General features: G+C 36.5%; 7 protein-coding genes across 7 annotated transcripts; 3 read left to right on the top strand and 4 right to left on the bottom strand.

Moving 5' to 3' along the window:
* Window positions 1-6,807: 6,807 nt before the first annotated feature.
* Window positions 6,808-8,054, top strand: EV154DRAFT_411197 (uncharacterized protein; the record flags this gene model as incomplete). Its single annotated transcript, XM_051595449.1, has 5 exons — window positions 6,808-6,908; window positions 6,984-7,217; window positions 7,280-7,585; window positions 7,635-7,793; window positions 7,871-8,054. 5 exons carry the CDS (start codon window positions 6,808-6,810, stop codon window positions 8,052-8,054), a joined length of 984 nt encoding a protein of 327 aa, XP_051463066.1.
* A 307-nt stretch (window positions 8,055-8,361) lies between these two features.
* Window positions 8,362-12,464, bottom strand: EV154DRAFT_491736 (kinase-like domain-containing protein). The gene is made up of 12 exons (XM_051599594.1): window positions 12,177-12,464; window positions 11,867-12,059; window positions 11,418-11,675; window positions 11,320-11,353; window positions 11,036-11,251; window positions 10,731-10,933; window positions 10,555-10,664; window positions 10,032-10,440; window positions 9,354-9,922; window positions 8,896-9,284; window positions 8,736-8,820; window positions 8,362-8,658 (listed from the first exon to the last, which is right to left on the bottom strand). The coding sequence occupies exons 1-12, from the start codon at window positions 12,442-12,444 to the stop codon at window positions 8,414-8,416; spliced, it is 2,979 nt and encodes a 992-aa protein (XP_051463065.1). The 5' UTR covers window positions 12,445-12,464; the 3' UTR covers window positions 8,362-8,413.
* A 593-nt stretch (window positions 12,465-13,057) lies between these two features.
* Window positions 13,058-15,210, bottom strand: EV154DRAFT_491728 (uncharacterized protein). Its single transcript, XM_051599593.1, has 5 exons — window positions 15,128-15,210; window positions 14,943-15,075; window positions 14,658-14,884; window positions 14,564-14,581; window positions 13,058-14,465 (listed from the first exon to the last, which is right to left on the bottom strand). The coding sequence occupies exons 1-5, from the start codon at window positions 15,181-15,183 to the stop codon at window positions 13,151-13,153; spliced, it is 1,749 nt and encodes a 582-aa protein (XP_051463064.1). The 5' UTR covers window positions 15,184-15,210; the 3' UTR covers window positions 13,058-13,150.
* A 709-nt stretch (window positions 15,211-15,919) lies between these two features.
* On the top strand, window positions 15,920-17,026 carry EV154DRAFT_434697 (uncharacterized protein; the record flags this gene model as incomplete). Its single annotated transcript, XM_051596769.1, has 1 exon — window positions 15,920-17,026. A coding segment is annotated over exon 1 (1,098 nt), but the record flags the coding sequence as incomplete, so codon positions are not given.
* A 1,325-nt stretch (window positions 17,027-18,351) lies between these two features.
* Window positions 18,352-18,890, bottom strand: EV154DRAFT_558262 (uncharacterized protein; the record flags this gene model as incomplete). The annotated part of the gene is made up of 2 exons (XM_051605483.1): window positions 18,352-18,732; window positions 18,795-18,890. 2 exons carry the CDS (start codon window positions 18,888-18,890, stop codon window positions 18,352-18,354), a joined length of 477 nt encoding a protein of 158 aa, XP_051463062.1.
* Window positions 18,891-22,869: 3,979 nt separating this feature from the next.
* EV154DRAFT_491725 (uncharacterized protein) lies at window positions 22,870-23,973 on the bottom strand. Its single transcript, XM_051599592.1, has 5 exons — window positions 23,847-23,973; window positions 23,776-23,787; window positions 23,415-23,697; window positions 23,078-23,340; window positions 22,870-23,010 (listed from the first exon to the last, which is right to left on the bottom strand). The coding sequence occupies exons 1-5, from the start codon at window positions 23,901-23,903 to the stop codon at window positions 22,921-22,923; spliced, it is 705 nt and encodes a 234-aa protein (XP_051463061.1). The 5' UTR covers window positions 23,904-23,973; the 3' UTR covers window positions 22,870-22,920.
* Window positions 23,974-24,080: 107 nt separating this feature from the next.
* EV154DRAFT_491719 (single-stranded nucleic acid binding R3H) lies at window positions 24,081-25,359 on the top strand. Its single transcript, XM_051599591.1, has 4 exons — window positions 24,081-24,156; window positions 24,224-24,691; window positions 24,772-24,912; window positions 25,003-25,359. Exons 2-4 carry the CDS (start codon window positions 24,258-24,260, stop codon window positions 25,337-25,339), a joined length of 912 nt encoding a protein of 303 aa, XP_051463060.1. The 5' UTR covers window positions 24,081-24,156; window positions 24,224-24,257; the 3' UTR covers window positions 25,340-25,359.
* The last annotated feature ends 32 nt before the right edge of the window (window positions 25,360-25,391 follow it).

The raw sequence follows: 25,391 nt of genomic DNA, 5'->3' as shown, positions 1-25,391 counted from the left end.
TTGATTCGGCAACGGGCTGACTTTTGGACAATACTTTCTCAGCATATTTGAAATGAAAAAAAAGTAAGTATGGTAACAATATTATACTTATTGTGTTCTAAATAACTAACTTTAACTTTTTTGAATTATTCCTCCTAAATCGCAACAACCAAAGACAAGAAAAGTATACTTTACAGAGATGATTGCATTTGGTGAGACTGTGGTCATCAACACAGCCTTCCCCATCGTCCATTCTAGACTGACGGCAAACTTGAGAGTTTGCATGTATTCAACAATCTTTGTAAAGTATAAAAAGTCAAGTATAGTTCTGAGTCAGTAGCGAAACGGCCAATGATGATCGCACGCGAAACACTGCTAGATATAGTGTCCGTTGATTCGGCAACGGGCTGACTTTTGGACAATACTTTCTCAGCATATTTGAAATGAAAAAAAAAGTAAGTATGGTAACATTATTATACTTATTGTGTTCTAAATAACTAACTTTAACTTTTCTGAATTATTCCTCCTAAATCGCAGCAACCAAAGACAAGAAAAGTATACTTTACAGAGATGATTGCATTTGGTAAGACTGTGGTCATCAACACAGCCTTCCCCATCGTCCATTCTAGACTGACGGCAAACTTGAGAGTTTGCATGTATTCAACAATCTTTGTAAAGTATAAAAAGTCAAGTATAGTTCTGAGTCAGTAGCGAAACGGCCAATGATGATCGCACGCGAAACACTGCTAGATATAGTGTCCGTTGATTCGGCAACGGGCTGACTTTTGGACAATACTTTCTCAGCATATTTGAAATGAAAAAAAAAGTAAGTATGGTAACATTATTATACTTATTGTGTTCTAAATAACTAACTTTAACTTTTTTGAATTATTCCTCCTAAATCGCAACAACCAAAGACAAGAAAAGTATACTTTGTAAAGAAGAATGCATCTGGTAAGACTGTGGTCATCAACACAGCCTTCCCCATCGTCCATTCTAGACTGACGGCAAACTTGAGAGTTTGCATGTATTCAACAATCTTTGTAAAGTATAAAAAGTCAAGTATAGTTCTGAGTCAGTAGCGAAACGGCCAATGATGATCGCACGCGAAACACTGCTAGATATAGTGTCCGTTGATTCGGCAACGGGCTGACTTTTGGACAATACTTTCTCAGCATATTTGAAATGAAAAAAAAAAGTAAGTATGGTAACATTATTATACTTGTTGTGTAATCGATAAGTAACCACTTCACGCAGTATAATTCATACGTTATATCCATCAAGCGCGATTGAAAAACACTTTTGATGTACGATCGCTTTGTTGTCTTGTAAGAGCGTTTCTTCGTTATAATATCCGCCAGAGTCATCAACAATTTATAAATGGAAGCTTAAATAAAACATGTCGCTTTCATTATAAATGTTTAAGTTTTTCTCAATCCAAGAAAATAAATGAGTGATAACAAGTCTATTAACATATCACGGGTTTGTATACATTCGTCAGTAGGGAATTTCAAAAAAAAAACTGATAAAAAATAATCCACTCGGAAGAACCAAAGTATAAAAAACGTGCAACAACGTTCTGAAAGCTCTGTTATTGCTGCCACCATCCCCCGACTAGGCTTTAGAATGAAAGCAAAGTTAGTATACATCTATAATGCCGAAGATATTAAGCGGATCAATGTTTCTCAGGTTGCTATGGGCGCCACGGTGTTTAAAAAAGGGAATTGTTATTTTCACCCCCTCTTTTCTTATTTTCACCCCCTCGATTTTTTTTTTGGCCTATTACACACAAGAAATTTTTAGAAAAATTACGATTGAGATTTTTTATGTGATAGAAAAAATAAAAGATAAAAAATAAAGTTGAAAGAAAAAAATAAGAATAGGCGATCAAGATGGTTATTGTGTTTGTTGCTGTTGCTGAGATTGTTGAGATGAGCGAGTAGCTTGGGACATGACTCTTTGGGAACATTGTCTTGTGTCATGTCCCGGGCTGTCTACAAGTTCCACAAAGCCTTGTTCTTCTTTCAGCATGTTCAAAAGCGGAGGGATTTCTTCTGTTTGACGAAGTGTCATTTCTTCTCGCAGTAGAACCGGTAGGTCTTTTTCTTGACCTGGCATCGTTTCGTGGCTCTATAGGTACCAACGGCGAATGAACCAGGTCAAAAAGACGCGATACCATTTCCTCTTGTTCGTAACGAGCTGCGTTTCTAAAACGGGTATGCAGCAAGTCCAAATTGCTTTTCTGGATCCAATTCTTCCAACTGCTCAATGCTAGGAGAATGCTCCAAGTCTCAATTGTTGATGAAAATTATCAACTTGAAGAACTTGGCGTTGCTCGTGAAGGGCTTTGATCCTGTGTACGCATGGAATGCCAGTTGTCACCGTGTATGTATTCGTACAGTCCAACAGAGGTTGCAATGCAGAATTCTCCATTTTTTTGACTTGTTCAAGAGCTTCGGTCAAAGCCTATAAGGACACTCTTCTTATAACTCTTGTCATCATACTTCGTTTTTCAACCTCGGTGATAACCTTGATTTTTTGGTCCTCCAAACGAGATTTAAATTCGCTGGCATCGACTTCAACTGTACTCTTCACCAAGTTTGCCACCTTGTCTAAATGACTAGTTGATACCTTGAGTCTTCGCTTCAACTTGTTATGAGCACCTTCAACCCTGGAGGTATTGATGGCGCCAAGGTGGAGGTGCTTGTTGACCCAAGGGTTAGCAAAATGCTCTTTCAACGGCAACCATGTTGATTCAAGATACGCAAACAGTGGGAGGTATCTTGCGTTCAACCCGTAATTATCTCTCAGTACACTCCAGTTTCTCTCCCATTCTTCTTCATTGAAACTGTTCATACATCGATTCCATCTGACCATAAACTCGTTCCAGTCATCATCTGTTAAAAAAATACTTTTTGCATTTGGCCAACACGTTCTTGTTGATATGCCAACGGCAGATAAGAATTGTGCTGGAATCAAAAATTGTCTCTAAAGCACCTTTTCATACCAAATCACGGTCAATAGCAATAATGCTAGGATCGAATGGCTCTACATAGCACCGTAACTTCATTCGTAATGTTGAAACCGCCCACTCATAATTGGCTTGGGTTTCGTCTTTCAAAAAAAAACACCGCACACAAAAAATGTCTTATTGAAGCAATCAATGCCAACAACGTGCGACAATGGCATACCAAATTTGTTGGTTTTGTACGTGCAATCCATCAAAAGCACTTGAGGGAAACGCTCAACCATTTCCAAGGAATGAGAGTGCGCAAAAAAAAAAAAAGGTTTTTGATGGTACCGTCCTCATTCGAGTTGTACGCGTAAATAAATCCAGAGTCGGCTTCAGAGAACTGATCCAAGAGAGCTTGCAAAGGAGAGCGACCATCTAAATACTCTTCACGAATCTTCTGTTTGGCATTGTAAACCGTACTAGGTCTGAAATAATCACCAGGAAATTTTTGGCAAAGGTAAATCAAGATATCTTGGGGGAGAGCTATTAGCAATCGTCATATCCTTGATCACCTTCATGTGATTCTCTGCAATCTAGCTTGCAATGGAATGGCCAGCGAGAGAATTGGCAGACTCATGATGATGTCCACTATGGTTTAAGTGCAGGATGAATTTTGCAGTATAAATACCCTGCTCTTTTCTCCAACTGGAACCGACCACCCACTTGAAAGTGCAATCGGTGCGTCTTGTCTTCGAAAGTCTTTTACCGGTAGACTTACTGCTGTTTTTTCCACCGCGATCGCACTTGAACTCCCAAAGACTTAAGGCGACGATCGGAGTAGTAACGAGAACGGCCCCAAAGAAACAAGGTAGCCGTTTTCTTTGCAATGATCGATCACACACTTTTCGAGAGTTTCGCTAGAGCTAAACTCAAGTTGAGAAGGGGCAGAAGTAGACGACACGTCCAAGGTTTCGTCCTCGAGATCTTCGTCGAGATCATTGTCGAGATCATCGTTAAGATCATCTACATCGTTGACGCTTTCAAAATTTCTTCTGGTTCGAAAGGGAAGGGGCTCCTGAAAATCATCGTCAGAAAGGTGAGAGGTGTTTTCGTTTGATAAAGACATTGAAACAATAAAAAGTTCAGATAAACGTAACGGGATTGGGATGAAAGTAAAAAGGTACAATTTATTAATGCTTTGACAGAGCAGTCCCGCCAAAATGTCAAAATTTAAGTGAAATCAAATCCGCAGTTTCATAGGTCAAAAAAGGCCAAGGGGGTGAAAATAAGAAAAGAGGGGGGTGAAAATAACAATTCCCTTTATTTTTTGCTCACTTTAACTTATGAATTTCGCACACTTTTAGAAAATCAATATAACACAAAAGACCTTTGTATCTATCAAGAAGATATACATGGAAATGCTATGGATGAGCAAGGAAATAAACCTGTTGAAATGGAAGTAGATGTGGATGGATACCCACTCGCTGGCACTATTGACTTCGATAGTTACATGGATTTTAAACCTCTTTAAAAGCCCGAGGTATCAATTAAAGCCAACAAGATAGTTGCTGCTGCTGCATCAGGACCAGTTTCTTATTACAAGAAACATGGAGACGATGTCAAGGGTCATTTTTTCCTACCTGGTTTATGAAGAAGGCCTGACTGCAGGTAAAGCAGAAAAGTAGCTAGGTATTGCCCATAGAACCGCCTAAGACTGGTTGAAAAAAAAAAAAAAAAAAAAAAAAAAAAAAAAAAAAAAAAAAAAAAAAAAAAAAAAAAAAAAAAAAAAAAAAAAAAAAAAAAAAAAGACTAATATTTGATTGTTGAATCATGGGATGGATTGGAAATGAAAAAAAAAAACTTAAAAGAAAGTTGGTAGGCCTGCTTTATTGAATGAAGAGCATAAAAAGCATCTGGAAGAAACGTTTATCATACACCCTTCTGTAACTTTGGATCAGGCAATAGAAAGTCTTACCAGCCAGTTTAGTGATATAAAAGTAACCAAAACAACTGTTTACAACTTCATGACGAAGAAAGGTGCTTTGCCATTTAAAAAGAACACCTTCAATCGAAAGAAAGAAACTCGTTCGTAAGCAGTGAGAAAAGATTTGACTGGGTTACAAGATGGATTCAAACCGACATGTATCACAATAGCAATTGTGTATTCATCAAAGTCCACCTTCCACATCAATTTGAAGCAAACAAAGGCTTGGTCTTAAAAAGACACACGAGCCGAGGTTATCCAACCACTAACACGAGCGAAGACTACGACAATTTTGGGTGCTATATCCCCGTACGGCATTGTCAATGTTAAGATAAGGGTACCATATTCTGTAGCTTCTAAGAAACGAAAGACGGTTGGTGGTAGTAAAATGCAGAAACGTATTGGTACAGTTACGGGACATTACTTCAACTTTATTGCCAGCACTATCGATGTGACGGATCGTCATGAGGAATTTAAAGGGCATTATATTATCATGGATAATGCGCTTATACACACATCGGATAATATTAGAAAGTTTACCGAAAGCCGTGGGTTATGGGTGTGTGTATCTACGACCTTATTCCCCAGAAATCACCCCTATTGATCAGTTTCGGTATGTTTTTCAAAGTAAACTGATGCGAGAGAAACTGTTGGGACGAAACTCTGAATACTAGAATCACTGGAGCATGTCAAAATGTCTTTTAAATATAATTCGCACACACCGAGCAATATTTTTTCTAAAACTAAGAAATTCTTTTCTTAGAGTGTGCGAATAATGCATGAAAATAGTGTAACTCTATCTGAATTTCAAACCTTTTGCTGTCGATACCTTCCAGTGAATTATATTGCTTAATTCTAGTGGTTTTAACAAAATTTCGAATTTTTTTTTTTTTTTTTAAAATTAGCAGCAGTCAATGTATCGATCCCTCTCTTTTCCATCATTTCATAAAACATTACAAATTAGAAGAAACAATGAAAAAAAAAGTGATTAGAGGGATCAAGTAAAGTAGATTTATAATGTCAGATTCAAACCACCACTTCACTGTATAAAAACAGATGGTTGACCTTTTCCGTACAGTATGGGCTGTAAAGTTGAATCAAGATAAATTGTCAAAAAAGGGAGTGTGGGGGGAGCAGCAGCAGCTGAAATGTCTGCCCGTATGTACTTTCACCTTTTTTTATACTACGAATGATACAAAAGGTAGAGAGAAAGAGAGAGAAAGAGTATGGATTATATATAGCATACTTCCTCGGCCATTGGATGTACACCCACCCCCTTTTTTATTATTATTAGGGAAGCGAATGTTTGTTTTTAATCAACAACAACTAAAATAAAGTTTAAGCCAATGACCAATTGAGCAAGTGACTAATTGGGTGGGTTTTATTTTTTATTTTAGGTTTTTTTTTTTTGGACCTGTAGACAAATCCCAACTGTAACAACAATGATAACATTTGTTCTTTTCCCCCCTTTTTTTTCCCCTTTTTATTCTTGAACTGATACCTTTTTTTTGTTGTTATGGATAATACAACGTCCAAAGCTTACATGATGAACGATTCCAAGGACTTGATTCAACTACTCGTGATTGTATTTATTGATTATTTATACCGCATCTTTATATCCACACCCATCTCCATGATTAAAAGTTACTCAAGACACCCACTCTCCATCACCTTTTTATTTCTGTTTTTATTCCCCTTATACCTATTCCTCCAATGTCTGGTGTCCGTCGTCACTTTTACTTCAAAATTAGTGGCGTTAAAACAACAGGAACGACTGGCACATCTGAAAAATATCTTTACTGGTGTTTCTCATGGAGACAACATCCATGTCAGAAGACACCAACAGCAACAACAACAGGACGATCATGATAACGAGGACGATGGAGATGAAATGCAGCAATGGTTAGAAAGATGTTCCATTTGCTTTGAATCAAAATTGGATTTATGTCTTGATTACTGTAGAGACCAGTTCTGTTTAGATTGCTTTCAAAAGTAAGTTGTGTATAAAGAAAAAAGAAATACACATAAAAAAATTCACATACAAAAAAAAAAAAAAAAAAAAAAAAGGTACGTATCCGAAGTAGTGAAATCGTCTTGGGGGCTGAGTGTGACGAAAATCAGGTGTCCCGTGTGTAGAGTCTTCATTCCGCAATCCGAATGGACTAAATTCGTACCGAGTTCTATTGTGGAGTTATATATCAAGTTTAATAGACCCTATCGAAGTTTTTCTAGGTGTTGTCCACATTGTGAAACAGAAGCTATCCCATGTGATTTTGTTAGCGGTCATTCTTATTGTGAAGGGTATTATTTATATACGCACACACATGCCACAATTTTATTTATTTTAATTTGTATATATACAGGACGAGTCGATCGAAATCCATCTCTGGACTGATCAGTGAGTTTTACAGCAAGACAGATCAGACAGTGATGAATACAGCCTATCCATATTATATCCAAAACCTCTTTGAAAAATCAGAGTGGAAGAATTCAACTTTACCGGATATCCACCATCAACTGATATCCAGACTTATTCAAACCTGCAGTATGTTGGATCAATCTGATTTAGCAAAGAGAATATCCCAAGAGATTTTGCAGTTGGAGATGAGACCAGATACATGGCGTAAATTACAGTTTGATCATATCTCCTTCTTTTCAAACATGAATTGGTAAGGTTTTAAAACATTGTTATATAACGGATCTAACAAAACAGATTAGTATGACCTGTGAAAAAACATTCTGTTTACAGTGTGGCCATGAAGATGCTCATTTTAATTTGACATGCGAACAAAATATGAAACAACTCATCATGCAAAATGAACAACAACAAATAAACAATGATTTTGTACAAACCCTAAAATGGAAATTAGAAAACAGGTACAATTCCCTTCCTTTTTGACCGTTTTTTTTTTTTTTTTTTTAATATCTGTCACAATTAGTCGTAACTGTCCCAGCTGTTCCATCATGATTAACCGCGATGAAGGATGTAATAAGGTAGAGTGTACCTTGTGTGGATTCAGTTTTTGTTGGGAATGTAAATCTATCTGGTCAGATGTAAAGTTGGAAAAAGGGAGGGAAGAAAAGGGAGGAGGACCATTAAATATCATTTTTTTTTTTGTAGGGCTGTGGTTTCTTTAATTGTGCAACTACAAATAAATCAGCGCCTAAAGAAGATATTTCCTCTCAAACCAGTAGTGGCAGTAGCAGGGTAAAAAAAGCTCATCTTATTCTAGTTTATTTTCCTTTTTTTTCTTAAACTTTTTTTTTCTATATATTAGACTGAATTAGGCGTGCCAAACATAGATATAATTCACCTTCGACTGAACAATACCAACTCATAAAAAAAGCGCTTTTTTTTTTTTTTTTTTTTTTTTTTTTATATAAAAATTTCCTGCGTGTTTTCATTGAAGGGGAAGGGGTTTTTTATTATTATTATTATTATGAATTAAGTAGTAGTAAGTATTAAGTATTTATTATATCAAAAGGAAAGGGGGACACTAATATTCTTCAACCAAAGTACCCGAAGTCATTTCCGAATTCATTTCCTTATACGAATCTGAAGAAAGAATAATATTGGAAGGACAAGGATATTCTTTTAAAATAGCTTCATGAAGCTGTTGAACTGTCGTGTTCAAAAGTACTCCATCACCTTGTTGTTGTGTAAATTGAACTACACAACTTTGTGGGTCCAAATCAGACATGATTAAATCAATTCGGCATTTCACTTGACGTACTTTGGATCCTACATTAAAAAAAAAAGGTTGAGTCTCAAAAAAGTTATTTTTTTCCCTTTGTATATATCAATCTATCAGTTTTTACCATCCGTGGGCTTTGTCTTGATTTCAGCCTTATAACGAATCACACCTGTACGGTCAGGCTTCTCGTAAAACCGTGCTTCTGTTGCCTATCCCCATTTTTTTTAGCTTTTCTAGTTTTTTTTTTTTTTTTTTTATATATTTTCAAATGAATCACTACTTACTGTATTCATCAAGCGATGCAAGGATCTGAGAATACCAGCCGTATGCGTACTATAAACAACAAGCGAACACACCTTGGGTTGTTTAAAGATAAACAAGTTGCTTAACCAAGACGATTTAGCAGGCTGCGATGGGATATTGCCATGATGGGATATAACAGGAGAGTTAATGGTCGAACTATTCGAAAGCAAACTGGGTGTAGCGGGTCGATTCTGTTGTTGCTGTTGTTGTTGACCCAACGTAGAGCTACTAATGTTACTACCACGACGGTCAATGGACTTGAACGAAGCTTGACTGGGTCTACGAGGTGTACCCGATGCAAATACATTGGGATTCGATGACTTGTGCATCACCGTCTTGAACGTAGGCGGCATACCTTTATTGTTGCTGACTACAGGTGAATAATAACTACTATGAGTACTCGAACATGTACTACTACTACTACTGCTTAAAGTACTACCATCACATAAAATTGGTGGTGGTACCAGACGAGAATCGATCTGAGGCATCTCCTCCTGCTCTTCAGCCTTCATTTGCTGCTCTGTCTCGAAAAGTGACAGGTCCAGCTGCTTTCTTTGCTTACGAGAATTCGACCCCAATGTGAACCCAAATTTTTTCGAGCTGACAGTATCACCCTCCTTATGACTACTGGTACGGAAAGCATTGGGTAATCGAAGTGAGAGTCGCTTGGAACTTAAGGTAGCAGACTTATTGGATTTACGATGATTTTCCACCACCATCTCAATTTCTTCGTCCTCTTCATCCGCAGGATCAATCTTATTTCGCTGTAAAATATTGCTGGTCGGACGAAGCGTAGATTTGGGCGGGACCACAGGTGAGACGGGTTCCTCGTTCATCGAACTGGGTGAGATGGCAAAATCCGTCGTATTGATAGGTGCACGTTGGAAGGGGTTCTTGCGTCGAAGTGTGCCAACGAGCGTGGCTGCAATAGGCTTACTTGTTGACTGAGGAGCGGTTGTACCTGTCTCACTTGTGGGTGTACCAAAAGGAGGTTGTTCTGCAGTATTCCTGCATCAATTTTTTTTTTTTTTTTATATAAGTGCATACACAGGTTAGTTATAATACAGAGGGAGGAGGAGGGGGAGGTGCCTTCTATTTTTTTTTTTTATGTGTGTACCTTGTATCTTTGCTTTGTCTGCGACCTGATGTCAAAACATTCTTGACAAATCGAGCATAAAATGTCTCACTCTTCTTCATCTTGGACCGTTTTTCCTCAGACATGTTTTCATTGTTCGGTAAAGGTGGATTGGCTGGTAAATCATCAAAGGCAGGTGATCTTTCAGCTTTCACTGTAGCGGCCGAGTTACGACGTAAGACATCATTTCGATTGGATAAAGTGGGTGAGGATGGCATAGAATCAGAAGGCATCCAAGGAGCAACGGGTCGATTTCCAACTGCTGCTGCTGCAGCAGCAGGACTCTTTTTAGAGGATGCTGAGGTGACTGTATTGGTATCTACCATCGATAAACATCTTCTATCTCTCTCCGTTCGGTGTCCAATGGTGCGGTAACGACGACGAGGAGCATCTATGGAGTTTTTTTTCGTATTTTAGCATCTCCTTTCACATACACACACACACACTTTTTTTTTTTTGGAGGTAATTATAATAAAGAGGAGGGGGGGTGAGTGCAATTTTATACCTGAATATGTATCTTCCGTATCATCTTCACTTTCATCGTCGTGATCCGCCTGCCAATACCTTTCAGCATGTTGCTGCAGTAAAACATAGACTACTTTCTGCATATTATGTCTACAATAATAAGAAAAAGTGTCATTATTATGATTATTTTTTGCTTTCTATTATTAGATACTTTACTCTTTTTGAACCAATGCGTTGATAACCGTATCATTACTTGTCTCTCCCCATAAGAACTTGATGGTTTCCAAGATACGATCATCGATCTCGGATGCATCAGCTACAGGTTGGCCGATCTCTTTTTCTGTAGGTGGGACAGGTAACACCGTCATATTGATGGGTTCGGTTTCACAAAACCATGGATGGGCCATGATTTGTTGCATCTATACAAATATTTTTTTTTTTAGTAGCTCTCCTCCTTTTTGTATATAAATAACTCTCTCTCTCTCTCTCTGAAAATCTAATTAGAATTTTTTTTTTTTTACATTCAATCTTCTAGAAGGATCAACGACCAAGATACGTCGGATAAGATCTTGAGCTGAACGAGATATATTGTCTGGCATAACGTATTTACCCGACTTGACCTTTTTTAATAATTGTCGAATATTCTCATCATCAAATGGAAGATGTCCGGTCAATAAAGCATAAAGAATTACACCACATGACCAAATATCACAGGACGAACCATTGTAAGGCATACCCTACAGCATGAATAATCTTTTAGTACACCTGCAAAAAAAAAGTGATAGACTTTTTGTGTGTAACTTACAGCAACAATTTCAGGACTTGCATAATGTGGAGATCTAAAATAAACAAAAACAAATCAACAAAAAAAACATTTTTGCATGAATTTTCTTTTTTTCTTACCCGCAACTTGTCTCGAGCATGGAACCTAAAGGTTGAAGCGAAGCCATACCAAAATCAGCAATCTTGATACTATTTCTTGAATTCAATAACAAGTTTTCTGGCTTCAAATCACGATGACAAATTAAATGATGGTGACAATAATCTAAACCTAAAATGATTTGCTGGAAATGATGTCGAGCTTCCGCTTCACCAAGGCGTCCTTTACTCACAAGATATTCAAATAGTTCTCCACCTTCAACATACTCTAAAATAAGATATCTATAAAAAAATACCAAAAAAAACCATTTTAGCTAAACAAAATAACTTTTTTTCCCCCATAAAGATAGAAAAAAGGAGTGTCCTCTCTTTCTAATGTCTGTCTTTTTTTCTCTTCAAAAAGGAGAGAGAAAGAAAAAAAGACACAAGAGGAGAACTTAGGGAGAAGAAAGAAAAAAAAAAGTATACTTTACAAGTCGGAAGAAGCTGGATCATCAATGACATCAATCAAAGACATGACATTAGGATGGTGAATAAGTTTCATAATTGCAATTTCACGTCGTACGGCTTTTTCAATCGCTGGATTAGCGGCTAAATGAGCTTTACTAATAATTTTTATAGCAACTTGTTCTCCTGTATGTCTATGAACACCCAACTTGACTCGGCCTATATTTTTTTTTTTTTAAAAAAAAAAAAGGGGCGGGGGGAGAGGGATAAAAAAGTTAATTTTTTTCTTTTTTCTTTTTTTTTGCTGCTGCTTTACTGCTGGTTCCTCGAAATTACCTGAAGCACCTTTGCCAAGTGTTTTACCAACAACATAATCTCCAATACATTTTTTCGGTTTCTGTGAAGAATGCGTTGAAATGGCTCCCGAACTACGTCTTCGGTCTCGCATCGAGCGAGAAGATCGACTGGGAGAAGTGTTGTTATTCGTTGTGGCGGTAGACGTTCGACGAGAATTTGGATTGGATCGATGATTCTCTGGTATGGTCGGTGGATAGAAGTAAGGCTGTGGCGTGTCGGGCGCAAAAGAAGGCATGGTAGACTGCATATTATTATTTTATATATATATTGATATACTATAACAATTAAAAATAAAAATAAAAAAAAAAAAAAGAGAGAGAGAAGAAAGGGAAAGAGAGAGAGAGAGAAAAGAGGGAAGCAACAGGATTATAAAAATAAAGTATAAAAGTGTCAAAATGTAGATATATATTTATATAATAAAAAGGAGAAAAGAAAAAGCATTATAATGAATATTTACAAAGCAGGAGTTGAATTATATATATATATAGTAGGAGTGAAGGAGATATGAAAGAGAGCGAGTGAGTGTGTGTGTGTGTGAGAGAGAGAGAGAGAGAGAGAGTGAAAGACATGTAGAAGACTAAAAAAAAAGGGGGGGGGGGGGAGGGAAAGGGGAGGGGGGGGGGTTATTACACTATCTCATACAGACAAAGAAACTGTATTCATGCATACCTTTTTTACACTCACTTGTAATTATTGCATGACACCTTCGTCATTTACTTTCTTTAGGGCCCATGAACTTACACAGAAGAATATATATATATATATATATAGATAGGAGGAAGAGAAGCTATTTGTGCAAGTTAAAAAAAAAAAAAAATGGGCAGTCCAACTAGAAATAAATCATTATAAAATGAAAATCTCCCTCTTTCATGGGCTCTAAAATTAGAATCAAACTGATTTCAACCAAAAAGTTTATTATCATGCATTTAAACAATAGACTTTTTTTGTTGAATTTATTGAAAGAACCCTTCACCATAAACAACTGTTTCTAATGAGACGAGATAATTTATGCGATCATTGATTCCTGCCGCAATTCTTTTTAGATCGTCATTTGCAAGTTTCTTGGATTCGTTCGTGATCCAATCTTTGAGTAATTTCATATCTGATTTGCCCTTGATGAACCACCATTGTTCCTTGTCCTTTTTAAATCCAGGGCCAATGATAATAATCCCATAAGCCCAGTAAGGTTCACTGTTCCTGTAATCAGTTGCATGGTTCAAGTGATCCAACGTATCACTAAATGCCCAATATTCATTACCAAGCATATCATGCCCTAAACATCTCTTTCTCTTTTCTGCCTTGTGCGTATGAATAATTAACTCTAATTTCTTTTTAGATAGGTTTTGATTCTCGTCTCGAATGAGCGTCTCTAATGCATCCAAAGACATCTGCGCTTCATCGAATTCCTTGTCCTTCCCCTTGGTCGATTTCAACTGATTCACTCGCATTGACAAGGTCGTTCTATTTAATAAGTGCTTGTTATTTTCTTGCGTCCATTCTTTTTGATACTTTTTGAATTCGGATTCTTCGTCTCTTAATTCTTTGCTCATTGCTTTTTGTCCAGCAGCAATCAATGATTGTCGTATTTGAATATCATACAAGAGTAACTCCAATAACATGTTGATCATCTTTAATTCGTCCGCCACAGACACTAGACTACGATTTGTACATTTCTGATATCTTGCAATCTTGGTACTCACTTCATCATTCTCCTCCTCCTCCTCATCGTCGTCTGTATCCATTCTATCTGCGTCTTTTTTCTTGAGATCACTTGTTGTAGGTATGGGAATATCTTTTACTTGAGCCAATGCCAATAATTCCGCCATATCCTGCCATCTCCTTCCCGTCATACCTTCTGTATTCAGAATTTGTAATAATGCAGCATGTTTTTCTTCTTTATCACAATAGAGATTATCCAGTCTTTTATCTGTTATCCAACTATTCAAGATGTTTTTCGCTAACTGAGGTATGGATTCCTCATTTTCGTAAAGAGAGGAGTTGTAGAGGATGGTCAAACATTGCCAGACAGTGTAAGCTCCCAACTTTTTGATACGCCAATCTCCTTGCACGTTTTGTAAACTAGTGAAGAGTCGATTTTCAAATCCATACACATCGCCAAATCTAAAAATAAATTCTCGAATTTGTAATCGGATCCATATCTCTTCTTCGGAATATAAAAGTGGGATCGGTGTCAATTCTGGAGGTTCGATGTCTAGCACTGTTTTCCTTTTGTTGATGGTTGGTTCGATATTAAATGAAAGTCGTTTTCTATATATATATTTTTTTTTAAATCATTAAACTCTTTTTTTCAGTATTCATGTTTATATAATACATTGTTTTCAAGATAGAAAAAAAAAAAAACTTACGTTGAGCCTAAACACTTTCTATTAAATAAAAATAAAAATTAGAGAGAGAGAAAAAACAAGACAAGGGGGGGGACCCAATCTCACACTCACTTACTTGCAGTCGCATAAACCTCTACACACTAAACATGCCCACCTCCATTTAGACTTGCCATGTTGAATCACATCACCATTCCCATGAACAAACTGTTCATTCTTGTTACTTTTAATCCATTCCACACTCTCGTCTACCTTTTCACTAATGCATTTTGTACAGTAACTCAGGCCACACTCTTCCTCTGTACCTCTCTTTAATGCTGTACATTTCACTCGTTTTGTTGATTTCTAATGGACATGGCGTGTTATTTTTTTTTTTCTTTTCACCAGCAAAAAAAACTCTTACACTGCAATGTTGACAGGGATCGTCATGGCCCAGTTGATCCTTTTTACTAATGTTTAAATCTTGAATGGATTCCTCCAACTTTTTTGCATAATCCGCTGACACCTTTTTCGTCACCACAGGACCAAAGCATAATCTAATAACTTGTCAACCATCTTTGAAAGTATCCCCCTTTTTTTTTTTTTTACTTTGTCTGTTGAAACTTTGGTTTCCGTAATTCTTCTTGATTTTTCACTTTAGCCATTATTTATTCACGCGAAAAAAAAAAAAACGCGATAACCATAAAAAAAAAAAGTTTTCATTTTATGAAGGTGCCCTTTCTCACTGCGTGACTGAACTATGGTACGATTTCATTGGCTACAAAAAAAAAAATCAAAATGTCAAAAAAATGAGGGCGTTTTCTCTCTCCACACATACAAATAGTTCGATTGGTACCCACTGCTTGTAACTTTCTCAAAGACATTTCTTTGTTAAAACATAATTAACATTTTCCTTTCTATGGAAACAGCTTCCAGAATCCAACTTTTTTTTTTTAAATAGTCGGCGGTCATGCAGCCATAAACAAACAATCGGGGAGGAGTACAAACAGGGCGGTCCGCTTAATTATCCGGCAGACATTACGATGATTTGCTGTGCGATATAAAGTCATTTTATTTTTTTTAGCTGGGAATGCTCAAATCTTAATGTATTTAAGCTACACATTGGGAATCGAAAAAAAAAAAAAACATTTATCCTCAACCTAAAAAAAAAAAACCTTTATTCAATTTTTACAGTTCATGTGTCAAACTTAATCAAAGCAAAGCGGATACGCTCGGATAAGAGTACCGCTGGTTATCTAATTCATACATAGATTAAATTTCATCTTCTTATTAAATTCCCGTATAGATCGGGTTCGATTGGGGGGGGATATTTCAAAAGAGACAAAAATTCTTATAAATGAAAAAATAATAATTTCCCTGTCATCCCCCCCACTCTCAACCCTAAATTTTATGACAATGAGCAAAAAACAAACAATTTTCTCACCCATCCAAATTGGTCACGTTTCTCTTCAACATCGTGTTGTTCTTGCTCCCTTGACACGCTTTAGAGCCACACTGGATGCCATCCCAACGGATCTGATGACGGAATACTATACTCAAAGAACCACAGAAGGTGGTCTCTTAATCACCGAAGCCACCTTCATAGACCGTCTCGCAGGTGGTTACAAACAAGCCCCAGGTATCTACAATAAAGACCAAATTAATGCCTGGAAAAAAATCACCTCTGCCGTTCACAACAAGAAAGGTTCCATCTTTCTACAACTCTGGCATATCGGTCGAGCCGGCTCCATGTCTCTTAACCCAAATAGAGAGCAAACCGTCTCTGCTTCTGCCATTTCCATTGAAGGCAAAAGTATCGCCGGTCAAGACTATGAAGTACCTCGTCCCCTCCTTATTGAAGAAATTCATGTTATCGTGGGTCAGTACCGTCAAGCTGCTTTAAACGCCATCGGAGCAGGGTTTGATGGTGTCGAAATTCATAGCGCCAATGGTTACCTTCTAGATCAATTCATCAATAGCGGTAGCAACCATCGCACAGATATCTATGGTGGCTCAATCCCCAATCGTGCGCGTTTTTCTCTCCAGGTACTAGATGCTGTTGTGGAGGCCCTGGGTCCTCAACGTGTGGCCATGCGTTTTTCTCCTGGTGGTGAATTTCAAGGTATGCAAGATGATACCGTGGTAGACACATGGAGTTACTTGACGACTGAAATTCAAAAGAAGCATCCTCACTTGGCCTATCTCCATTTCATTGAGTCCCGCGCGAATATACATAGTGATACGGCTGTCTCCACCGTGGACACACTTACACCTTATCGTCGTATCTGGAAGGGTCCCTTTATCACAGCCAGTGGGTTCTCCCATACCCCTCAACATGCGATCGATCTCTCCGAAAAGACGGGTGACTTGATTGCCTTTGGTCGTGCATTTATTGCTAACCCTGATCTTGTCAAACGTCTGCAACATGGTTGGGAATTGAACAAGTATAACAGAAAAACTTTTTACGATAACCATGATTTCGTGGGCTATACTGATTATCCTTTCTACTCTGAAGAGGGCTAATCAGACCTCGCCTTTGTACAACCCCCCCCCCCTCTCTCTCAATTATTTATTTATATAAAAAAATTTATTATCATTTTAGCATAAGTAGTAAAATTCTCATTCATTTATAGCCTCTATAATTTATGGTAGTCCATGAGTAACGCGTTGTACCTAATAGGTATTTATACAATTGTTGGAGGAATAAACAACCCCCCCTCTTTTATTGTTTACTACGATTAATTTATCTAGTATAGTCACGAAACTATGACATAGTGACTGTACTTTTGGTAGAAGGGAAGAAGGGGAAAGGAGAGGGGTTTAAAGTCTTATGGAGGCCGGGTTGTGTATGTTTTGCTATTTTTATTCAACGCGACTTTTTATAAGTATATTTGACGTGTTGTTTTTTTTTACCAAGTTAATTATTGATTGCCACGACTGTATAAAAAAAAAAAAAACCCTCTTGCTTCCCTGAGTCAAACACATTGTCACGTCAAAAATGTACATTGAATCATTTGCCAATAGTCAAATTTAGACAGAAGAAAGCACAAGCGCCTATCATAAGAGACCTTATATAGAGCAGTAAATTGATACCATGTATCACAACTTGTAAAGCCATAAAAGTAAATGACACGTATTTAACCAAAATGAGATCATCACTGCATAAAAGTTTTTTTTTTTTTGTTGGGTAAATATAAACAAATATATGAATTTTGATGGGTTAGCTGTCATTCAAGCTATATTTTTTCCCGCTGAAAGAATAATGGAGGATGAAAAAAAAAAAAAACTTGGTGCAACCTCCCCCCCCCGGCTATATGATATATTAAAAAAAAATAACATCCCGTAGAATCAAATGATCCCTTCCCCTTCGTTGAGATAATGCAATAAGAACTGTTGTTAAACGAGCGGTTCATTGTTCCGAATAAAGATAACAAAACTCCAGGTAACGTGAACCTTATAATTTTAAAAAAGAGATGTAAATGTTATTGAAATGTACACAGTACATAGTTTTATTAAGCAAATTTAAAAAAAAAAAGGATTGGTATCTAACCATTCTTCTTTTTGTTTTTTTTTTAAGATTATTTTGTAAGTTGAGGATTATATAATAAGAGTGTTAAAAGTAAGCTGATAAAGAAAAAGAAAAATAAGAGTTGGGGTGGGGGGGTTTTTTTGGTTTGACTAAAATGGGGGTTTTTTGTTTGTATAAATGTAGTAAAGTGTAATGTAATGTAAAAGATATATATAAAAAGATGCTATTAATCTTTCGAAAAAAAAGCGAGTTGAATGAGGGTATTATGTATAGAAGAAGGGCGATTGATAAGGAGATACGCTTATTAGATGCTGTGGATTTGACTTTCAGCATACTTTTCTTGACGCTCCATCTTGACATCCAAGACCTTTCCTGTACCCCAGAGGAAGAGAGTAACAGCAATACCAAGATAGAAGAGATCACCTTTGAGAAAGATAGGAATAGTAGCAAAACTACCAGCAGCCTTAGCCTTTGTGGCAGCCTTATCACTGGTTCCTGTAGTGGCATCACCGCCACCATGGTAAGAACTACCGGTGCTGGCTGTAGTCTCAGTGGTAGTCTCAGTGGTGGTTTCAGGCTTACGCAAGTTGTAGATGGTGGTACCATTTTTGGTATTGTCTTCAGCACCTTCACGCTTTTCAAAGTATTGGTACATAATTTCAGCTTCAACATTATCGCTAGTCAACTATATGTAAAGTAAAATGTTAATATCATGATGATTTAGACAAACTGCCAAATATAACTTACGGCAACATTGTTCTTGACTTGTGAATCGGCAACAACATGAGTGATAGCTAAGAAAGCAACCAAAAGAACAGATGGGATGACAGTAGAGAAACGCATTATTGTAATATGATATAATAAAAAGATCTGATAAAGAAGAAGGTCTGAAGAAAAAAAAAAATAGATTCAATCTTTTTTTGATCAAATTCGAATGCCCTATTTATATGGGAGCTGCAAGGTGGAAGCGGGATGTATTTTTTTGAAGATCTGTTCCAACAGAATGAGAGAAACAATTAAGTAACCGCTGACACGGGTACCTTAATTTTGTCAATCTGGGCTTTCTCTTTCTAATCTCATTTTATGGCATCTGTATGACACCGCCTAAAAAAAAATTTATCAGATTTTATTTGATTTTAAAGATCCGTTGTCGGGTGAAAAAAAAAAAAGATATCTTTCCATCACATGTAACAAGGGACCAAACCCCCCCCCCCCAAATGATGCATTCACTGGAAATGAATTTATTTCTTTCTGTCTCTGAAACAAAAAATACAATAAATAGCTTGCACTTTTATCTCTCTCTCTCTCTTTTTATATATTAAATGCATACAAAATGTATATATTTCCACATGTCTCACTCCGAATCTCACAACCTAAAAAAAAAAAAAAAAATGATCAATTTACATTTCCCCGCCCGTCCTTTTGGGGGTAATGGGCAATCCAATAAGAAACCTTGCTCAAGATGAGAAAAAAAAATAACTGAAAATAAGGTATACAGCATTGTTGTTTTATAAACAAACGTGTTGCATACATCATGATCTAGGAGTTGGGGGATCATTGATTTAGTTTTTGACACGTATAAAATTTTTATTTTTTTATGGGCGATCAATATTTGTATAAATATTATCAAAAATGGCCAAGATTAGGAATTATTGATCTTTTTTGGGATTCCATCTGATAAGAGTGGTTTGCTTTGTCCTCCCTCAAAATCCATTTTAAAACATCGCCTAAAGCCAATCATTTTCCAGATCTAAATCAAAAAAATCCATTCCCCGTTTCTAGTAGTATTATACAAAAGTAGTTCCAGAGTCAATTTTTTTTTTTTTTTTTTATCGGGTCATGTACACTTTTATTAAACGGAATTGCACTTTTTGGGTCCCCGTACACATGAAAAAAAAAAGTTATCTCTAGTAGGCTCTCCTTTTTTTTTCCATTGTCAAATGTAAAGAATGATATAACATGCCATTATTTATCGTAACTTTGCATAATATCTTGCCCGGAACAGAAGTTTTTTTTTTTCTTCTTTCACTGTGTTCAAAATAATAGGTTACGCTTTAGTAAACAATAAATAAATAAAAAAAAAGGGATATACCGGGGTCATCCCTTACTAAGAGCAAACGCTAAAAAAAAAAAAAAAAAAAAAAGGTCTTTGGGTATTGCTTCTCCCCCCGCCGCGGCCGTCTTTATCATTTAGTATCACTTCAATAAATGGTTTGATTCGACGCTGGAGACAAAACGAATCTCCTCTTTGATTTCTTCGTGATTCTAGTTTTATTCCCATTGTAACACCCCTTTAAGAAAAGCTCCTCCTCCTCCTCCTCCGGTAATTGTGCTCTCTAAAGATTTATCTGATTTGTGTTCCCCGGTTACTTTTTTTATTATCGCCCAAAAAGAAAGGACGATCTAAGATTGGGGAAAATAGAAAATCAGGTAATTTTTTTTTCAGCTGGAGTTCAGTCCAGTGATACAACTTGTGATAAGTCGTGAAATGGCGCGCTCTTCTAAGCGAACATGCAAAAAAGTTTTTTTTTTTTTTACACATGTCATATAAAACTACTTTGAATAGATCATAAGCGAACTTTTTTGTATTTTCCCTTTGTTACTAAACTCCAATCATGTTCTTAATGAATTCAATTTAATAATCAATCCTATTTAAATGAATGCTATCAACGAGTCGCGACTTGAACCACTATTTTTTTTTTTTTTGTCACTCGTATGTGTTTTTCCGTGTGTCACAATAAAAAAGGATCTGATATTTATTTCATTTAAACACAGAATTGTGTTACCCATCACTGATAATCGCATGAGGGGGGTGGGCTAGAGAGATTTTCGAACTAGTTTTGACGTGAGACAAACCTCTGTACTCTTTTCATTGTGTGCACACCCCCCGGATGAATTTTTATATCTCTCCCCCCCCCCAAAAATCAATCATTGTTATGCCTCTCTTCTTTTTTTTTTTACCCCTTCTTAAATTCAATGTACACGCGAGAGTCTTACAACGTATAACGCATGATCTGTGACTATATCGCTAGACAGAATAAACGTACGTTTTATTATCCATCTCTGCCATACTTTACACACATGTGAGAATTTCAACTCAAGTGTGATCTTGTCGCCATCACTCTGATTATACACACTCCTAGGAGCCAAGAAAAATAAAAATAAAAATGACGTGATTCTTTATAAAAAAAAAAAAAAGGTTGTGTAAAACGCTATCGCGTAACCAAATCAAAAAGTTGCCCATTGACTTATAGGATGTGATTTAATATCTATTGTCGTATCTAAGCAAATTTTAAATTTGTAACTTGCGCGATCATAATGAACACTCGGATAGATAGTATGAATGGTAGGTAATACGGATATTTTACTAACCATACTCCCTTATCCAGAAACGGAGGGTGTTCTGTAATTTAATTCTCTGTGCAATCATGTAGTGTGAGTAATTTATAATTGAGTAGGACCACCCCATTATTATAGTATTTGTCGCTTTTATCTACCACTACCTACATATAAATTATTTTAAAAAGCTAAAACATACGCACGAAAAAATATTGTGTCGGCAGTCGTTTTTTTTTAGCGAACCATGTCTTATTGGCAATTGTCAAATAAAGATATAAATCATTGATGAAAACATTGAATTAACACACAGCACTTTACTGTCGATGAATAGGTGCTAGAGCTTTTATAGTCTTTGTAACAGTTTCGAAGAATAAAATTCAGATACTCTGCTTAGCTAGTTAGACACGGTAATTCCGTAAAAGAGCACAAGTTTTTGAAGAGATGTATTACCTGCAAGATTTACAACTAGTGAACGATAATTATAGCGAAACCCTCGTATGTGTTTTCCCCGCTTATTAGTTTGTTCTGATAAATCTTTTCAGTCTTTTGGCCTTATCTTTTCTCAATGAATGATTAATATCAAACGTGAATTCAAAACTGCCGCTGTATCCCTTTTAAAGAGCCTTCTTTTTACCGTTAACTGAACAGGCTTCAGTTTTACATCTGAAAAAAAAAAAAAAGGAATAAGTAATGTATGTTGAGTATCTTCAATATTCTTGTTTAATTTGCCAATATCTTGTGATTCGTTAGTCTTCGGATAAATCTTACTTGTTCATAGAATATAAAATAAATTCCGAACGTCTTAGATCTATGAGCACTTACTTAACTTTTTGTCCTGTCAAGCTGTTTTATTAGGTCAGATCTTCAACATGCGTAAGACTATCTTCATCACCAATTGTTCCAACCTTTTACTGCTGCTGAACTCTTCAATGATGTAACTGTAGCATCCGTTTTTTTTCTCTTTTTTTTTTGGCGACGTCCAGAGTCAATCTTTTTGCGAAAAAAGACGCTCTGTTCAGCAATGCTACAAAAAAGTAGATAAAGCATGTAGTTGGAGATAGAAAAAAAAAAGTATATCAAGTGGGCGCCTAACCTATTAAATTCATGCATTTCTCAGTGAGCCACTCTATTGACTCTATGAAGAAAACCTTGGGTTTGTCTGTGCGCAAACATGTTGGAGTCTTCCATGCCCAAAATTAGGCAGTTATCTTACGTTTTGCTGTAGTAGAATAATCGTTTATGACCCAAGTTAAATCATTGAAAGTGATTGTAAAATAAGAAAAAAAAAGTTGTTAGTGGCAGATAAATTGTTAAAAGTAATATGCGACGTGATTGAAAAGAATGCTATCGTAATTTTAACACAACCGTTTTAATAAGAGAATCAAGTAACAACCTCTTTTGATAACGCAATAGTAAACTCCATGAAATTGTAAAAGACGCTTCAACAAAATGGCACTCGTCGTTACACAAAACGATCGCAGAAAAAAAAAAAAAAGACCGCGATATATATTTCATGCTGGGCAGAGATTTTTTTTTATTCTTCTGTTTTACAAAGAGCAATAGCACTGAAATTCGTCTCTTCAGGATCTCTAGCCATATATTCCTTCATGACTTTTGCCGCAGACTAGAAATATTTTATTAGTTTTTTTTTTAAATTGACCACACTATCCATACAAACTCAAATGACATACCTCGACTAAATGTTCACATTTTCCATGATTAATAGGAAAGGCCTTTCTACCGTCCAATTCATAAAGATGTTGATCAACCTCAACAAAGCAGATAAAGTGAAGGTCAATAGGAACCGAGAGATCGGGAGGTGGGGCAGTTTGTCCATGTGCAGCAGCATTTGCATGAACTGAGGCCAATTCCTCACTATTTTCTAGCAACTCTACACGTTCATCTATCGACATTGTCTTTGCCTTTTCAATAATATCGCTAAACAAACCCGGACCTACATTTGGTAGAGGAGGATGGGGGTGTTACTAAGAAAGGAAAAGGCTCCTAAAAAAAAAAAAGGATATTTACCCACAATTTCGTCATCGCTACTTGCAACAGAGTGTAACAAGGCAATCATACCACAGGCGTTTGAAATGGTTTGTTTGAAAAAGACAACATCGGGACTAATACTTTGTTCACGCATTCTCAAGTGAGCTTCCTCTTCGTCCTTGAACTTTTCATAGGCTTCGGTAATAGGAAACAAGAAGATAATGGCTTGTACGGGTTGAGGAATCATGGCCAAGAGTTCAGGGTCAAAACCAAAGACGTCAACATAATTCCACTTTTCATCAAGTCCACATTGATGAGCAACCTATATTGTAATGAATAAAACAAGAGCCGTTTATATGCAATAATAACGCGTTTTTTTTTCATTTTCTTTTTCTCTTACCTCGTTCCAAACCTAGTCACGTATTTTAGTCAAGTTTACAGAAAGAGGTGTTTATTTACAGTGGAGCTTACCTCAGGGTTTGCTTCAAGTGGAACCCATTGCTTTACTGTCTTGTTATTTGTAGTCATTTTTTCTTTTTATTAGTGATATAAAATAAGAGAGGAAAAAAAATATGCCGACGGTCTCTTCCCCCCCCCCTTTTTTTTAGGGGCGAAGGGAGGTTGAAATAGTGGCTTGTAAACTATTTTTTTTTTTTTTTTTTTTTTGAACGGCACTATGAATGTTGAAAAATTAATATCCCCACCCCCCCCCCCTTTTTGAAAAATTGATTCCGTACATTTATAAAAAAAAGTCATAAATACAGCAGTTTTGATAAGTAGGGTAACCTTAAATAAAATGAATAAATACATTATCTTGAACATATTAATGACAAGATAATTACATGTAGATGAACACGTTAAACTAATTTTATACATAGTTCAATGTCCAATAATAATAGCCGAGATGAACAACCCCATTACCACCCACAACAACAACAGCAATACCAGCAACAACAGAGGCCTAGAATAAGTAATCCTTATTCTGATAATCCCACCTTCAACACATTTTATCCTAACAATGGTAGCCATACCTTGGCTTCCACATACAATACAGCATCATCAACAGGCGAACCAATAATTAATAATTATTACCAATTACAGCAACAACAGCAGCAATTGTATCAACCCCAACAACAACCACAATATACATTTCAAACGTTTGTACCCGCACAACCACCTAGCTTACAACAGTTCTCTGACCCCGTCGTGCCCACTGAACCCGACGAATTCATCATTGACTTGTTGAGAAAGCCTCAACAACGTTTATTCTTGTTAAAATTAGAATTGGAAATAGAAGCATTCATCAAGGATGAACAGTAAGGCCCATAAGAAACAAACATGAGACGGAAACACGCTTTTATTTAAATTTGCCCCCCATCTTTTATATTATTCTTAGGAAACTTCGCCTAGACTTGCCTGGTATGAATTCTTATCAACGCTTAATAGTTCATAAATTGGCTCCTTATTACAAGTTAAATCATTATCATGATGCCATGAGAAAAGCTGTTTATGTTTGCAAGACATTTATTACAGAGCTGTACGGGAAAAAAAAAAAAAAAAATTACACACACGCACATATACACTTGTTCTAATTTTGCTTGTTTTAATTTTTTTTTTTTTTTTGTAGGCCCAAGGTTCGATTGCCTGATGTTCGTTTGGACGAGCATGATGAAACTGAATCATCACCATTATCATCAGCAACAGCAACAACAACAGCCGCTTCCAGCCAAAACGGTGACCCTCATGCGACTGAAGAATCGAATCATAAGAACGAAGAGACACCTCCACAATTTAAAATCATGCGTCGTTCAGAAGGATCCAGTCCTTCCTCGCGTAATTCCAACACGGAAGATGCATCTAAAGAAAGTAGAAAAAATATGACGTTTGAAGAAAGAAAAACTGCCTATGAAGAAGCAAGAGCTCGCATTTTTCAAAATCTGGAAACTGCTAACAATAAACAATAATTTTTTTTTTTTTTTTTTTTATTATGGTCATAAGCGGAGTTTACGATAATCT

This window comes from Mucor mucedo, assembly GCF_025094135.1.
Source record: "Mucor mucedo strain NRRL 3635 chromosome Unknown EV154scaffold_4, whole genome shotgun sequence".
Lineage (NCBI taxonomy): Eukaryota > Fungi > Mucoromycota > Mucoromycetes > Mucorales > Mucoraceae > Mucor > Mucor mucedo.
The sequence above is the reverse complement of the archived record's forward strand: the minus strand, read 5'-3'. Positions and strand labels throughout refer to the sequence as shown.